This window comes from Ricinus communis, chromosome 6 (genome assembly GCF_019578655.1).
Source record: "Ricinus communis isolate WT05 ecotype wild-type chromosome 6, ASM1957865v1, whole genome shotgun sequence".
In the NCBI taxonomy this organism is placed as follows: domain Eukaryota; kingdom Viridiplantae; phylum Streptophyta; class Magnoliopsida; order Malpighiales; family Euphorbiaceae; genus Ricinus; species Ricinus communis.
In genome coordinates, this window is record NC_063261.1 from 15,694,620 (window position 1) to 15,710,936 (window position 16,317).

At 31.9% G+C, this 16,317-nt stretch overlaps 1 protein-coding gene across 5 annotated transcripts; it reads right to left on the reverse strand.

Moving 5' to 3' along the window:
• Positions 1 to 628: 628 nt before the first annotated feature.
• On the reverse strand, positions 629 to 11,890 carry LOC8267037 (ATP-dependent DNA helicase Q-like 4A). 5 transcript variants are annotated; one of them, XM_048376154.1, is made up of 27 exons: positions 11,667 to 11,890; positions 10,270 to 10,365; positions 10,003 to 10,176; positions 9,285 to 9,339; positions 8,592 to 8,800; positions 8,378 to 8,459; positions 7,755 to 7,922; positions 7,523 to 7,653; positions 6,859 to 7,222; positions 6,637 to 6,768; positions 6,314 to 6,400; positions 6,095 to 6,222; positions 5,105 to 5,225; positions 4,872 to 5,023; positions 4,649 to 4,784; positions 4,170 to 4,293; positions 4,022 to 4,092; positions 3,781 to 3,849; positions 3,477 to 3,605; positions 3,230 to 3,388; positions 3,031 to 3,111; positions 2,784 to 2,945; positions 2,584 to 2,639; positions 1,872 to 2,004; positions 1,679 to 1,773; positions 1,382 to 1,459; positions 629 to 1,300 (listed from the first exon to the last, which is right to left on the reverse strand). In XM_048376154.1, the coding sequence occupies exons 2-27, from the start codon at positions 10,296 to 10,298 to the stop codon at positions 856 to 858; spliced, it is 3,570 nt and encodes a 1,189-aa protein (XP_048232111.1). In that variant the 5' UTR covers positions 10,299 to 10,365; positions 11,667 to 11,890; the 3' UTR covers positions 629 to 855. The 5 variants fall into 5 exon arrangements, with proteins under 5 accessions (XP_048232111.1, XP_048232110.1, XP_048232109.1 ...); XM_048376153.1 differs by adding an exon at positions 11,071 to 11,221 and having other exon boundaries at positions 8,378 to 8,800; positions 10,270 to 10,362; XM_048376152.1 differs by adding an exon at positions 11,071 to 11,221 and having other exon boundaries at positions 8,378 to 8,800.
• Positions 11,891 to 16,317: the final 4,427 nt, after the last annotated feature.

The window sequence follows — 16,317 nt, forward strand, 5'->3', positions numbered from 1 at the left end:
AATACCGTTCTTTCTTTCTAATGCTGCAGCCAAACGCAAGAGGCTCATTCATGCTCTTTTACTTGACCTTCAAATCAAGAAAATGCTTCCCTTCAAACCCTGGAAGATTCTTCAAAGAGCTAGTAGGAAATCCCAATCTTTTTTTCAACATCAGTTTCAGTATGAACTCAACTTTAGTACTTCTCACTCTCAACAAAAGCTAGTTTAGTTTCAGCCTCGCTTTGTCTCTCTGGTATTTATAGGGCATATCCATCCACTGTCTATAGCTACTGCAGTAAGCAAAAAAAAGACTGAAATTTGGACATCATGTTCGGATTATTGCTGCTACTTAAGTCACTGGTTTTAGACCACTATCCTCTGTCAACAAAAGCATTGTTAGCAGGATTTCTTGCCACAAAAAGTCCCACTGTATATAATACGTGGGTGATAGACCAACAGCCCAATCCCAGAACATAATCATTTTGTTTTTACAATGTCATATTTTGAACCCTTTTATCTGCTCAGATACACCTTTTTTTTCAATTTTAAGACAGTATAGATATGTAGCCATCATCTTCTCCTGCTACTGAAAATGAAATCACCATTCACGTTACAATATTAACCAGCAGTTGCTTGTTTTACGCCCTGCTCCCTTAAATCGTGCCCTTAAATGATTGATCTTTCTTTGTTATACATATCATGGTAGAATCTCATGTTATAGACTGTAACTTAATATGAGAAGGAACAAAAGAGGTATTTGCCACTAACAAGGAAGTTAACTGAGATGCAAAGCTGCACACGTTGAGCCCCGGTTGGTTGAATTTTTTTTTCTATTGAAAAGGGACAATAAATTTAGGATACAGTACAGTAATACACTTAGCTTTTCGTAGCATATTGTTGATACAAATTTGGGATTGAACTTTTGACCTTGTTTCCTGGTGTTGACCATGAGGGTAGCACTCTTCCCGCATCATTCTTTCCAGCCTCTATTGCTGAACCATTAGTCTCAAAATCATGACATGAATCCTCAAAATCTAAGTCATCATCCAGGCATTGGCTGTTATTAGTCTCCCTGGAAGTATATATGTCAGTATCTTTGTTCTGCAACTTTGCTACCCTTTTCTTCGACCGACCAGTGCTTTTGGTGAAGTCATCGGCCTCTTCTGCATTTCCATTTGGAGCCCTACTGGCATCTCTTCTCCTCTTTACTGAATCATTGCTGCCATTACTACTGCTGCTATTCTTGTCTGTCTTATAGTATTCCTTAATTGTAGATTCAATAGTTTCTAGCAACCGATCTCCATACTTGCTTACCTTAGCCCTGAACGAAAGCAGGGTGCAGATTGGATCTCTAGTATTCAGTATATAACCTAACTGTAAAGTACATTATTTCAAAACTTACTTTCCAATTCCATTGATCTCAAGTAGTTCTTCCTTTGTTCTGGGGATCCTTTTGCTTAGGTGTTGCAGTGTGGCATTACTAAATCAAGGGAAACAGAAAATTCTCAGGACATAAGAATAAAATCAAATTCCAAAAAAGAAACATAAGCTCAAAAGAACATGTCAGGCAAAATCTTTAAGCCAATATCATAGGTAAATTTAAAAAGATAATTTTCCCTTTACATCTATTTCCAAGAAAATGACTCCAAATAAAATTACTGAGATAAGAGGTAAAAAAAGGACACAGTCATGAGCTTACCCAAATATGTGGTACGCCATAACCCCCTCCCCAGCCTCTTTGACAAGGAGAGTTCGCAGCATCCTTAAAGCAGAATATAGTATGGCAGAGAGGTGCTATGATATAATACACAAAGTGGTCAAGAAAATCGAGAAAGTATCTTATCAATGGGAGAATTACCAACTTCGAAATTGATGTACAAATTTAAGAATACCAAGTCCACTTCAGGTTGCGCTTGTGCTGGACTGTCAACTTCTGGAGGACTTTGCTTCCCAGATGTCAGCGAGCCTTTTGCCGGAGTCGCGTCGAATTTGCTCGGTTTAGATGCTTTCATAGTTGAAGGGAATCTGCAAAGTACGCAAGACAGTATCAGCGCCATAGTTCAGCAAACAAATTTCAGGATCACATCTGAAACAGTCAAACAAAAAGCTCAGGAGCTTTATCCATACTGAGGTCCCAAGGCATTTTAGCCAATCTCTGTAAATGAAATATGAGCAAACAAAGTAATTCCATGTTCAGTTATCTACATGAACCAACATCATAACAAGTCCACTTCTGGTTTATTTATCTAAAAACTTTTTGGTAAGGAACTTTATCCTAAATGGGTGTATAAATAGCCAATCAAGAGGTGCAAGGTTTAATACTGTCTAAAATCCAGATGAACTGGAGTGGATGTTGGTTATACTTAATTTAGGCTTGACATTAATCTTTAGACAAACAACCATTTCCATCCCCAATAAATTCTAAAAGTACTTATTCCAATAAAAGTTAGAAAAAATCATGATAAAGAACTGAAGAAATTAGTAACTTGAAGCTCATCTGATAAAGGAAAGCTGAAACCAATATAAGAATGTGTCAGGTCAACAAGATGCTGACACAGTAATCAAATACAATACATGTAAGTTAGAGCATAAGAAAGGCTAGACCTTAAAATGATAGTCTGCCCGCCAGAGCATAGATTGTAAGCCTTGGATTCATTCACCTGAAATAAAAACCATTGTATCGAAGATTGTTTTTATTTTTTCTAATTAGTATGTAATAAATTACGAACAACAGTACTGCTTTTTCAACTGCAAATCTGCAAGGAATTGACAAGCAGACAGACAATTGAAACAACTACAAATACCTTAAGTATTGATGACACAGATCCATAAACATCACTTTTCTTAACATCCTCCTGAAGAAAATCATCAGTCACAAGATGGCGCAATATTCGGGAAGCTTCACCCTTGGACAGATGTTTTCCAGCCCCATGCAGGCTCAAAGTCTCATGTCTGTATTTCTTGACCTAGTTTTGGCAGTAGAACCAGGAAATTTATTCAAGGACAAAACAAACAATGAAATGAATGTATATGCTTGTTATTATGACATACGTATTGGTTTAAAGAGCCTCTGTAGACTTCTAGAATATGAGATGATGAAAATTGCTGCCCTGTTAACTTGACCAGTTGAACCTAAACACGACACGGTAGAAATGTTACTGGATAAGCATGCCTAAGAGCGCAACACATTACTATAAAATAACAGCAATTTAACATAAAAACGGCCCAAAAAGATAAAATGTTATCCGACCAATTGCTTTGCAGTCTCGGTAACATCCTTCTCCACTAAAGCTTTAATCTGGGAACAATTATCACATGTTTTTTTGCAGTTTCCAGAGTTGAATTTTTCTCCAAAATGTAAAAGTTGAAGGATACGTCTACAATCAACATCATTTTCACAGTAACTGACCTGAAACCATTAAAGTTAAATAACGTAAGTGTAAGGACAGATATAAAGATAGTAACCACAATATTGCAGAAGGCTTCTGTAAGGGTACCATTCGCAGAAGATTTTCAGTATTTTTCTCCAGTATCCTATCTGAATTTGTATTGTTAATACGATTATACCCAGGAGTCCAGGGACTTTGTTCTATCTGTCCCTGGACAATCATATGCTTGACTCGTATCTGGATAAGAAGAGAAATTTACATGAAAATCTGGACAAGGAACTGGAAAGGAGACAACAAGGAAAATTGAAGAGACCATTACCAAGTTTGGCACAAGGAGACAGCCAGTAAAAGCAAAATAAATAAGAAGATAGAGAAAAATTAAGAAAATAACAGTTTTAACCATTTAACTTACATAGTCACTGTAACTATAATACAACACACAAGATGAGCGCAGACCATCACGACCAGCACGACCACACTCCTGCAAAACATGGCAAGAGCACATCAGGCTTGAGAAGTATTGTAATAAATTCAATATTCAATTCTGTTGCTTTTCAGTGCATTTGATCAGAAAGGAGATCCTCTTGCACTAATTTTATATAATTTGATACTTGTATCATGAACAAGTTTCAAGAGTAAGAAGATGGTTCTACCTGGTGATAGCCTTCAATAGACTTTGGGAGAGAATGATGAATCACAAAGCGGACATCTGGTTTGTTGATACCTGTAATACTCATGTTAGTGCATGGTGTCTTCTTTCAATCAAGGTAGCAAGCTAGCAGTAAATAGCAATCATGATACCCATTCCAAATGCCACTGTAGCACAAATTATATTGATTTCATCTTTGCTCCACTGCTTCTGAACAAAGGCACGTTGTGCAGCATCCATGTTCCCATGGTAGAATGCTGCTTTATGTCCACATTCCTGTGCAGTGAAGATTGAGCAAACATGAAGTAGAACATATGAATTGATTGTGATTTAATGTTATGTCACAGAAAACATATAAATTGATTGTCATTTAATGTTATGTCACAAAAATATGAATTGATTGTCATTTAAAAGAAAAACCCCAATTATCAAAATTAATCACCCTTCTTCACAACAGGTAGGTTAACAACCAACATAAACTGGTTATCTCTTTTCCATGATATGGGTAATATTGATAATAAATCAATGAAGTTCATGAACAGATACACGTCATTTCCTAATTTTTTGGCACGGTATCTTAGAAATGAAGCTAAAACCACCAGAAATGAGTAAAACCAACTAGAAGACTAACCTGTAATTTTTCAGCAACCTTTTCACAGTCCATCCTTGAAAGACAATAAATAATTCCACATTCATCAAAATGGTTTTCTTTAATGAACTTGTCAATGTCATCCAAACACTTCTTTGTCTTGGGAACGACAGAGTACCTGCAATGTTTACAATAGGTGATGGTTTTAAAATACAGCAGTAGTTGGTGACTGACTGATTAAAGCTCCTTTCTGTTTAGCACTGACCACAGATTAGGGCGATTAAAACTTTGCCGAAAAATAATGCAGTCAACAAGACCAAGAGCTTGCACAACATCCTCCTTTACACTGGCTGTTGCAGTAGCTGTTAAAGCTAGCACAGGTGTTTTCTCAAACTTCTTCTTTAAGATACCAAGTTCCTGCAAATATCACAGAATGCTTAGTCATTTCAAAGCAGCTTAATAAAGTGTGACTAAGTGACCAAAAGATTTAAAAGTAACCTTGTAATCCGGTCTAAAATCATGTCCCCATTGACTCACACAATGAGCTTCATCAATAACAATCCTGGCAAGCAACCCACGAGCATTTAAGCTCTCCAAATTTCGTAAAAGAACATCACTCCTGCAATTTGAAAATGAAATTAAAAAATATTTAGTACTGCACAATAATACTTAGCTATGAGAACATTGCATTGCTAATTTGCAAAAATAGCATACTTGTTCGGAAACAATACCAAAAAATTTATGAATGAAAGCCTGAAGCAGTAATATATGAATTCTATCACCAGAGACATTAACACAGTGGAGGAGAGAAGAAAGACATAAAGAGAACCATGAGCTAAAAAGTTTACTTAAAAAGGACCCCTTAAATGAGAAAGAGCAACAAGGAGAAAAGAACTGCCATAAGACCCACAAGGAGTTGTTCAAAGGAGATGCAAAAGCACAAAATTACCCGCAAGGAGTTTATCTTGTATCAACTTCCTGCTGCAATCATGGACTTAGTGTTGTTAAGAACTATGCAAAAGCACCAAAAAAACCCACATAGAATATAACTTATGGCATTAATTGAATCATCTCCTGCTGCAATCGTGGACTTAGTGCTATTAAGGGATAGCAAAAGCACAAAAGTGCACGGATAGCAAGAGATCAGCAGAAGTACACTTGATTGTATATAGAATTAACCAGGTCATCCCGACCTTTTTAAAGTTAAAGTAGGGCCTATTCTGGTTTGACAAACTGTTCTCAAAAAAGGTGTCCATTAGTAATATAATCATAATTTATTGGCTGACCATTAACAAGGTAAGCAGTACCATCCCAATGAAATTCCATCTTAGAGTCTATTATTGCGTATTGCACTGCTATAACCCAAGTTTGGATTATAGTTACAAACCACCAAAACAAGAGGTTAGTCCCCAATACTCCCATAAGTAGATAAAAAAGACGCACAAAATCAACTCATGACATTGGCTTATTGATGCAGATAAGACTCACTTGGCAACTTTCTCTGGTGTGACATATAACAACTTGTATTTGCAATAATCAGAACTGAGTTCCCTTAAAATCTCCTGTTGTTCAGACCACTCCATATTGGCACTTAAGTAAGCAGCAGATATATTCGCCTACAGTGCAAATGAATTAGCAAAAAGAATGTCTGGCTTTACATGAGCAAGTGGTGAAAATAAAAAGATTTGGGTACCAGTATTAGCACACCTGCAAGAGATGCATTATCTGATCTTGAATAAGTGAGACAAGAGGTGAAATTACCAAGGTTATTCCTGGACAAACTAGAGCAGGTAGCTGCATGATAATAGAATATATAAGATCCATAGAGTGAACCAGAAGAGGCATAATTTTCCAGTAACCAACATTCTAGCATCATACATATGTGAAATGCTCCTCTGGAATATAAAAAAAAAATCAAAATGATGATGAGCAAGACCACAAACTGAAACAGCCAAAACAGTAGAGAGATTCTGAAACTAGTAGACTGTCTAAACAGAAAGAAGAAGTACTAATGATGTAAGCTATTTTACCTGATATGTCAGGCTCTTTCCACCCCCAGTTGGCATTAAAACGAAAACATCAAATCCGCTCATTGTAGCATTAATAACCTCCCTTTGATTTGGGCGAAAAGAGTGGTTTCCAAACACTTTCTTGTTATAGGCCTAAATTCAGCATCCAGCAAGCAGCAATGAGGACAGGCAATGAAAACCAATGATGTAATATTATATTTATAATACATTGTAGATGAGCACCTCCAGCTTTGTTGTCCAAGGGAAATTTGTACTGCTCCACTTTGGGTCATTTGAACCTTCAATATAATTAACTTCAACAAACTTTGGAATATAAGGTTCCCTCTCTATAGGACCAGATGAAATGCCAAACCTATCTACAGAAGAGAATGAAATTGATGGTGTATTCCAACTTTCATAACCACCAGATTCATTTCTTAAATAAACCTGTGCATCAAATCTCATAGGATCTATTTTGTTAGCAGCACATTGTGGTGTTTCATATTGGAAATTTTGATTCGCTGTGGAAGCAGAGAAATGTGACTTTTGCCTTTCCTTATCACGAAGATAACTCTCAAGCTGCTGAATTTGCTTATTCAACTGTAACCTAAAAACACACAAATACACATGTATAAACTATAAAGGAACAATCTAAGTCTTCTCCCAAGATAAGGAGTTAGAAACTTTTAGAAAAATTATGAGGGAAAGAAAAAAAACAGAAGGTATAATGCACATCTGTTAAAATTTAGTCCAGGTAACTTCTGAACTCCTTTCACGTAACTCTTTTCCTGGAATTATTTTTCTGTATATATGGTTTTTCTCATTGCTGTTACTTCGAAATATATATAGATCCACACATCAAGGAAACATGCAGTAGTGAGATAACAAAAAGGGTGAGAGATGCAACCTATCTTGGCGAAGTTTCTCTATCTGCACTGAACTCAGGTTGGTACTATTGTCAAGTAGTTCATTTGACACAGCAATTAGCATGTCCTTCATTTCTTGTAAATGATTCCCAGCTTCAGGACAAAGTCCTAGCTGTATCAATTCAAGGAGTATAGGATATCAAAGTAAAGACAGACTACGATCAAAAAAACAAAAATACAAAATACAAACAAGAGAAACCAGATGCTACACACCTTAAATCCATGATTGCAGTTTTGGCACAATTCAGTTGGCAAAAACATCTCGTCTGATCTTGCAAAATTATGTTTATCCGCAGTTGGAGTTATAGATGGAAACTTGGAATTTGGAGGAGTGCAATTAGACTGGTTATGTTCCATAACTATTTGGTCCACATCAATATTCTGAAACCAGAGTCAGTGAATGAGACGAATGAAGATAAATTAATACTGATAAAACATAGAAAAATAGCTTCAGATAGGATAACAAACCCATGGAGCTCACTCACTATGTTAATTGAGAGAAAGGCAATGGTATTATAGCCAAATAAATAAAATATTAAATGGATGAATAAATAACCAAAATCTTATATAAACAAACATGTATATTTGAATAAACTATCAACTACAAAAACCAGTTTGAAATTATAAATTTACAATATTTTTACACCATAGCTAGATTTAGCATGATTGTTAATATTTTTTATTAGAACATAAGGAGATAAATAAACCTGTCAAGTTAACTTAGACCTAACATTTCCAGCCAGCAGAACTCATGCCTAGGCTGAAAATCACGCATTTTAGTCAAATATCTAACTCAATAAAAGTAAGATTACTAGGAACTACTGATATGTTATTACCCCAAGTAGGTCGTCATCATCAATAAAATCAGTCGAAGCTTCTGCAGACTCTTTATTATGACTAGTATACACACTGTGATCACTGAAAGAACCAGAAAAAGTTTTAGACTCAGTATTGTTAGCCGCTGACGCTTTAATCTGACTTTGCCTTTGCAAACCATTTCCAGTTTCAGCAGCTGTCGCATTGTCTTGTGGCACGTAATTGCCCATATACCTTTCAGATTTATTATTCTTTGCACCGGATTCACTAAAGTTTTGATGTACATGCAAGCACTCAGAATATTTGCCACCATCAGATGAACTACAAAATGTAGGTCTTTGCCCAACATCCTGCAACAAATTAGCATTCTTTAAAGGACCAGTTTTCCCAGGTTGTAGGTAGTTCCTGCAGGAAATCTGAAGACAGGAAAGAGCATGCCAAGCCTGCCAAAAATTCCAACATCGTAATGTGGTCAAATAAGAAATTATCACATTCTGATGAATGCAATAAATGAGTCAAAACATTAAAGTTTAAATAAAGCAGAATAATAGAGTCTGTTGACTCCAAAAGGAATAGCATCATCATCATAAACATAGAAATTTAGCTGAAAATAAAAGGCATGTGGACTCCACATTTCACAAGCACGAGACCAGCAGGACAAACCCTCACCAACTACATCGTTTGGAAGGGCCTTCCTTGTCTGCAGAAAAAAGGAACCAGTATAGAATGTCTCACTTATGTTTTCGCTTTTTTGCAGGTAGGGAATGGAAGAACAGATGCCATTCCCCCGAGAAAATGAGAACAATATAGATTAAGATTTTCTCTAGAAGAGAAAATCTTAAATTAAATGTCCAGTTGTAACAGCACAAATATTTAACCATAAATGGTGCCCAAAGTAGAATTGCAAAAATATTTCTAATCTTTTACCTTTTCAACTTGTGGGCTCTGCAATCTTTGAAAACTCTGAATTTGACAGGTTAACCTAAATGGAACAAAGAATATCTTAGAAGATTTGGTGATATGAAATTAAAGAAATGTGGATGAAAATGATTTGAAAGACACAGACACTTAATGATTGATCCAAGTTTCTCAAGTATTCTTCTACAATCGACTGGTAATTGAAACTGTTTTACTGCTTCAACATGATAAAGTAATACATCTTTTAAGGAAAGATAACCCAAAGCCACCAGAAAACACTTAAAAAGTCTTTAATCCAATAATATCATGCCCCAACCCAAAGTCCAAAAATAAAAGCAATTAAGTGAACAAGAAGGGGCTACAACAATGCAATAAAAAGAAAGCTTTAATGATGTGATTATAATGTAAGCATCAACCTCTTTTCCATAAAACTATAATCAAAAGCTGAAGTTTCTCGATAAGTGCTTGTGTATTATAACAGTTCACTGCAGTTTCAATAACACAAAGATTTCCCATATTCCTATATCACTAAATGAACATTGTATTCCATATATCTTAAAGAATGGCACATATATGCAAATATCTAGAGAAGATGAGATTCAATACTTGTTCAACATGGAGATACACATATATGCATATAAAGAGAGACAGACAGCGAAAGAGAGTGAAAGACTCTGTGCAACTTATTAAAAAATGAAAAGGGAAAGTGTGTACAGCAATAACATACCTCATAGCCATGACACCTTCGCTGTGAGGTTTTTGATTTTCTAATGAGTAAAGGAAATTTGAGCTCAAAAACTTTTTCTGACATGAAAAATTATCGTGTGCCTTGTCGTGCTGAGACCAATTAATTTTTGGAAGTTTCTCATCACACTTGAACCCTTCAGCTGAAATGCTTAGGCTGAATACAAGCCATAAAATGAAACCAATCATGATAAACGAATATAGAAGGAAAGAAATGATAATAGAATGCTTAATAGCAGTTAATTATTACTTTTGCCTCATATGGTTTTCCCTAGTCATAAGTTAATCGCCTACTTCCGGTAAGTCCCTTGACACCCAGAAACCGCATCATGACACAAAAGACCTGCTTTGAAGGATAAAAAGAAAAGTTTCAGTGCGCTACCAACCATGAGAACTGAAAATTAAGCAATGACAAATCTCTCAGCCTATGATTAAATTACCAATAAAATTAGTGAAAAGTGTTCAAAATAACAAACGGCAAGCAATACAAGCTTCACTTGTGTGGTTACACTCCTTTATCCCTCAATTATTGCAATCAACAAGAAAGCAACTTCAAATGGCTTCCCTCACTCAGGTTATATATACATACTTAAAATAAAATAAAAATACAAATGAAAAAGGAAAAGTCTGCATGCAGATTGTAATGATTAGTAGCCAAAGAGGTATTTGACAATATACATCCCATGTCAAGAACAAAAAGTACTAAAAACAGAAGTTAATAGCACTATTGGAAATATGAAATTGAGCTGAAAAGTTAAGATATTTGTGGTTCATTATTTCACTATTGATAATATGTGACCATACTGTTTGCGAATGACAAATGTATACATAATTATTCATAATAATCATTGACTAATACATGCATTCAGCCTATGTAATTAGCTACCAGGCATGCAACTCTTACCTCCAATTAACTTATACATGCTCAATTAGTCTTCAGCTATATACTAAATGGAAAAATGTGGTCATGATTAACTTTAGCTAACTTAAAATTACATTGACAACTCTTGCATTCCACAAAATGCAATTAAACAAGCTTTGGAAAAGATACCTTGAATTCATCTGACTTCACTGCTACGTAGTACATTGATCTCATTACAAGTATAAGCTGACTTGTAAAGTAGCATTAGTATTGTTCTATGCCATGCCCAATTTGTTAAAACAGCTTACAGATTGCTGTCGACTTATGCCAATCATTCTTACTAATTTACAAGAGACAAGGCACCAGCTATTATTCAAGCTATCTATTCTTGAAAAAAAAAATCAGCAAATAATCAAGCTTTTCTTATGATAAACAAAGTGAGCACATGAATATAATTGTTTTTATCAATCCTTTTGAATCAATAGAATTTTCCTACCACCTGAACATTTCCATAGAAATGAAACTATCGTTCTTTTCTTTGCTAATTCTATCAGCTCTCTGAGTAATTTGACTTCAATTTTGCAAATAGACAACATCCAAACACGACCTTAGCACAGACAGAAATTAAATTCTAAAAAAAAAAAAGCCAAACACGCCTAAATAGAAATCTAATCGTAAAATTGGATATATAACAAATAAAAAACTTGATAAATGGATTGAACAATGACTAAATTCGGTACACAATAAGAATTTATGGAATGATTTAGATATAAGTTCAAACTGACTTTTTGAGTACGAATTTGTTGTTTCTTTTTAGGGCTTGATAGATAGAAGAAGCTCCAAGGACGGTTTGTCGAAGTGGCTTAGCTTAGGTGATCGGCGGCGAAGAAAGTGAGAAATGGAAAGAGAGAGGGGGTCGAGGGGTTGGGCTAGAGAGAGAGCGAAAAGAGAGGAAAATGGTGGGCGCGCTCTTCAAAAAACAAACCGCGGAGCGAAAGGGCGGGATATTTCGATTTCAACCAAAAATAAACAAAATGTGATATTTTTAATTAGGCTTAACGTTCAATTTGGCCCCTAAACTTTGTGGTCAGCTTAATTTAGCTCCTTTTGAGCTTACGTGCTAATTGAATCCAAATTTTTATATATTTCGGCTCAATTTAGCATTTGGATAAGAGGGGAATTGCACTATCGTTAATACAATTATGGATACAATAAAAAGTAATAAACATTAAAAATTTATCTTTTATTCTCATATCTTGTATGTTACTATAAACACATTTCACTGTCATCAACTTACATCTCCACCACAATATCAGTAGCAAAAGACTATATTAAAAATAACAGTGATACTAATATCACTATCAGAGTTATTATCTATTTATCACCACCAATGTCTTTCCACCACCGTCAATTTTTACCATTACCACCATCTCCACCATCATCAACAAAATTATTTATTAGTTGTTGTAGGAATTCACACCATCACCGCATCCATGCCACTATCGGGATTGAATTAATTTTTATAATATCATATTTTATTATAACTAAACAATTATGGTTTTGACTTGATTTGGAATTTTTTTTCATTTGGTCAACTAGCTATTCAAAAAAGAATAAGGTTTGATTTGATATGATTTGATTTTCCTTTAGTTTTACAAAAGTATGAATGGATTTAACTTGATGTATTATTGTTGTTGTAGTGATATTGGTAATTATTGTTGTTGTGGTTATCATTGTTATAACACTAGTAATAAGCATTGTTGATGATTGATATTATTATTGATGGTTAATATCATTATGAGGAGTGGCTAACACATTGTTAATTTTTTTAAGAACTAGATCATTTTTTATTTTTTTTGTAGTTATGGTAATGGCAAAGCAACGTGATGATAATAGTGATGAAGGGATGTTAGTAAATGATGGTGATAGTAATAGTAGTGATAGTGATCCATTTGAGTTTTTCTATCATATATTTATATTGTTTAAAAGTGAAAATAGTCTTTAAGAATACATAAATTACTTTGTTTTGCTTTAAGGGAGAGTGTCGATCACTTGCATACCTAATGGCTAATCTAAGTAAATAATATAAAATTTTTGAGTTAAATTTATTCAAAAGGTGAAAAGGTTGAAATTAAGTATAACTGTAAAACTTAAGGGCTAAATTAGACTTTATTTCTCCTATTTATATATTCTATTATGAGAAAAAAATATTTTCTTTATTATGGATTAACTCTTATAAATATTAAAGCTCATAATTGTTTAGTCTAATTTGGGTACATGATAATAATTGAAACCAAATTAGATCTGAAATTTTCAAATGTAATTAAAGGGAACAATATTTATCAAATCATGTCGTCGAGAAATTTGAGATTTAGCTCAAATGGCAAGAGATTTTACTTTTGGATTTGAAAATCTTATCATCCACATTAGGTGAGTTTTTATCTTTATAATAAATGTAAGTGAATGACATTGTTATTGTGTACATGAATAAAAAATAATGTCACTGAGTTATTTATTTTTTAATATGATTCTTTTCTGTATGTTTGATTAAAATCCATCAATAAATTTATCTCATTTAAGATAGAAGGTATGAGAGATAAATAAAAATAAAAATAATAAAATTAAAAAAGATATTTTGATATTATAAAATATATTGACTTACTAATGTGGAATCATTTAGGAATTCTACATGGTTTGTTAGAATTTAGTTTAGATATAATTGATTCTACTAATTTGATTACATAAAGTTCTAAATTAACTTTTACTTTATCAAAATAAATAAATTTTATGAATTTTAATTTAAGTAAAGTGTTAGTATTAATTAAATTCTAATATTCATGTGGTGTTTTATATATATATATATTCACTACAATGTCACCTTGCTAACTACAACATATTTTACCACTACCATTACTACTATGTACTTAACTAGTTTTTATGCACGCCCCATGGGCGAGTTGTTATATATATATTTTATTAAGCTTAATTATTGCATTTTGTACTTAAATAAATTTATTATTTTTATTGTAATATACAAATAGATAGAACTAAATTGTATATATTTTGTTATTAATAAAGAATGTATTCGTCTATGTCATTTGTATTATATTGTCAACCATATATTAACATTGTAGGAACAAGTTATAATTATTTATATTCATGAGCAAAGTATGTTATTGACTATATTTAACAAATATGATATGGAAATAATTTTATATATTAAATTAAGAATAAGTAATAGTTAGTTATTTAGTCAATTACATACTTGAGTTTTGTGAATTTTATTTATAGTATACAAAATAATTACATTTTGTTAAGCTCGTTATAGGCTTTAACTTTTTTTAGGGGTTTTTCTTATCTAGTAATATTATTGTTTGATTTTACATAACTTAATTGTTGTATTTTCAATAGATATAATTTAAACAAGTCCAACATATTAAAAATAACGACAAAATCGATTTTAAAGTTGTTTTTATTTTAAAATTGATGCAATATTATTTATAATGTTATTTCAGGCATTTATGTCTAATTATGAATGAGTTGTAATGTATATCTTTTTATATGCTATAATAATGATTTAAATTATGGCATATATTGATCATACTATGATTTTTTTTATATTCTATTTAATTTAAAAAGTTAAATTTTAATTTTAATTTTAATAAAATAATTTATTTTAGATTGAAATTAAATAATTTCTTGATACCACAAATCTGCAACTTTTATTTTCTTTCCATCAATAAAATTGCCGCCATTTCTTTAGCTTCAGCCATTAATATTAGAATTAATGATGTAGATATTATTGTAATTTTTTTAAGAATAGTATAAATATATTTTCTTATTGTTTAGATGAAGAATAAAAAAAGATTTTGAGAAAAGAAAGAGATAAAGATAGAAAAAGAGAGTGTGGGTAAGAAGCATAAAAAGGATATTCGAAAAATGTAAGAGATAGTGAGAGTACCAATAATAGCTTGGTTTTTTAAAAAATAATATTTTATAATGAACTTTAGTAGATATATATAATTATAATTTTTGGACTTAGTGATGTATAGATGTAATAAGTATGAAGGTATTTTATTTTTTTTAATTGAAGAATAAATTTATTTTATTTATAATTATTTTTTTGAAATTATTGATGTATAATGAAGTTTTTTAATTTATTTCTTATTGTATAATGTAAGATAAGAGAAAGGAGAAAAGAATCAAGAATTGCAATAAAACATTAAAAATGAAAGAGAAGAGAAGAGCAGAAAGAAAAAAAATGATGTAAGGGCTATGGTTGAAAAAAGAAAAGTAAACTAAAGTTGGAAAGAGATTTATTTCCTATATGTATAGAATTTTAAGATTGAAATCAGAAATATATCTTGATATCTTACTTTATTTTATATAAATGTTATAGAAATATATTTTTATTTTTATATTTTAAGATTATTAATTATTATACTAACAACTATGGTGGCATAATGATTAAGTTTATCAATTATAATTTTTTTTGAAAGTTATTTTATTATTTCTATGGTAAACTATATTTTAACATCATAAACAGAAAAAATATAAGTATAGCTACAAAGTTAATAGAATATAAAAGTTTTTACAAGATTCAACAATAAAATAATAAAATACATAAATTTTATTTTGTATATTCAAAATTTATGAGCTATAAAATAATTCGATATTTATGTAATAACCAAGAAGCATCTAATATAGGTTTAATCAATCTTGAACTAATTCTATAAAATTCTAAATCTATATGATAATTTCAACAATAACCAAATTGACTTGGATAATGAAAATCAATATCAGAGATAACATCCAATTGTTTCTATGATCTTGATTGTGACAATGTTTCAAATTTAGATATATCAATATACTTCTTACATATATCATCCGTAAAAGAGATATGCACTTTAGACAACAATGTATTTAATTTATTTATTGTAATTTTATTTTTAAAAAAATTACGCCTTCGTATTTGGTTTAATGACAATAGTGTTGTACCTAAATGATACATAACCCTTGAAAAAAAATCATTGGATGTTTTCTCTAGTATTTACAGTCCTTTATAAATATTTTTCTTATTAAAAAAGATCTTAGTTCATATAAATAAAATCATATCCTTATTTTCAATGTCAATAAGCTTATTCAAGAAACGCATATCATCATCATCTTATAGAAATTTTAGTTTGATATCCAATCACCATAAATTATTTCTTTCAGCAATTCTTTATCATTTGTATAGTTGTAAAATTGCTTACACCTAAAATAAAATAAAAAATTACAATTAATGAAACATACACAAAATTTTAAAATAATAAATTATATATATATATATATATTGACAATAAAAAAAACTAAAGAAATTTATACTTTGATATATAATCATTAACTTGAACAGTTCTTCTGAGATATTATTTACAATTGTTATAATAATGTTGA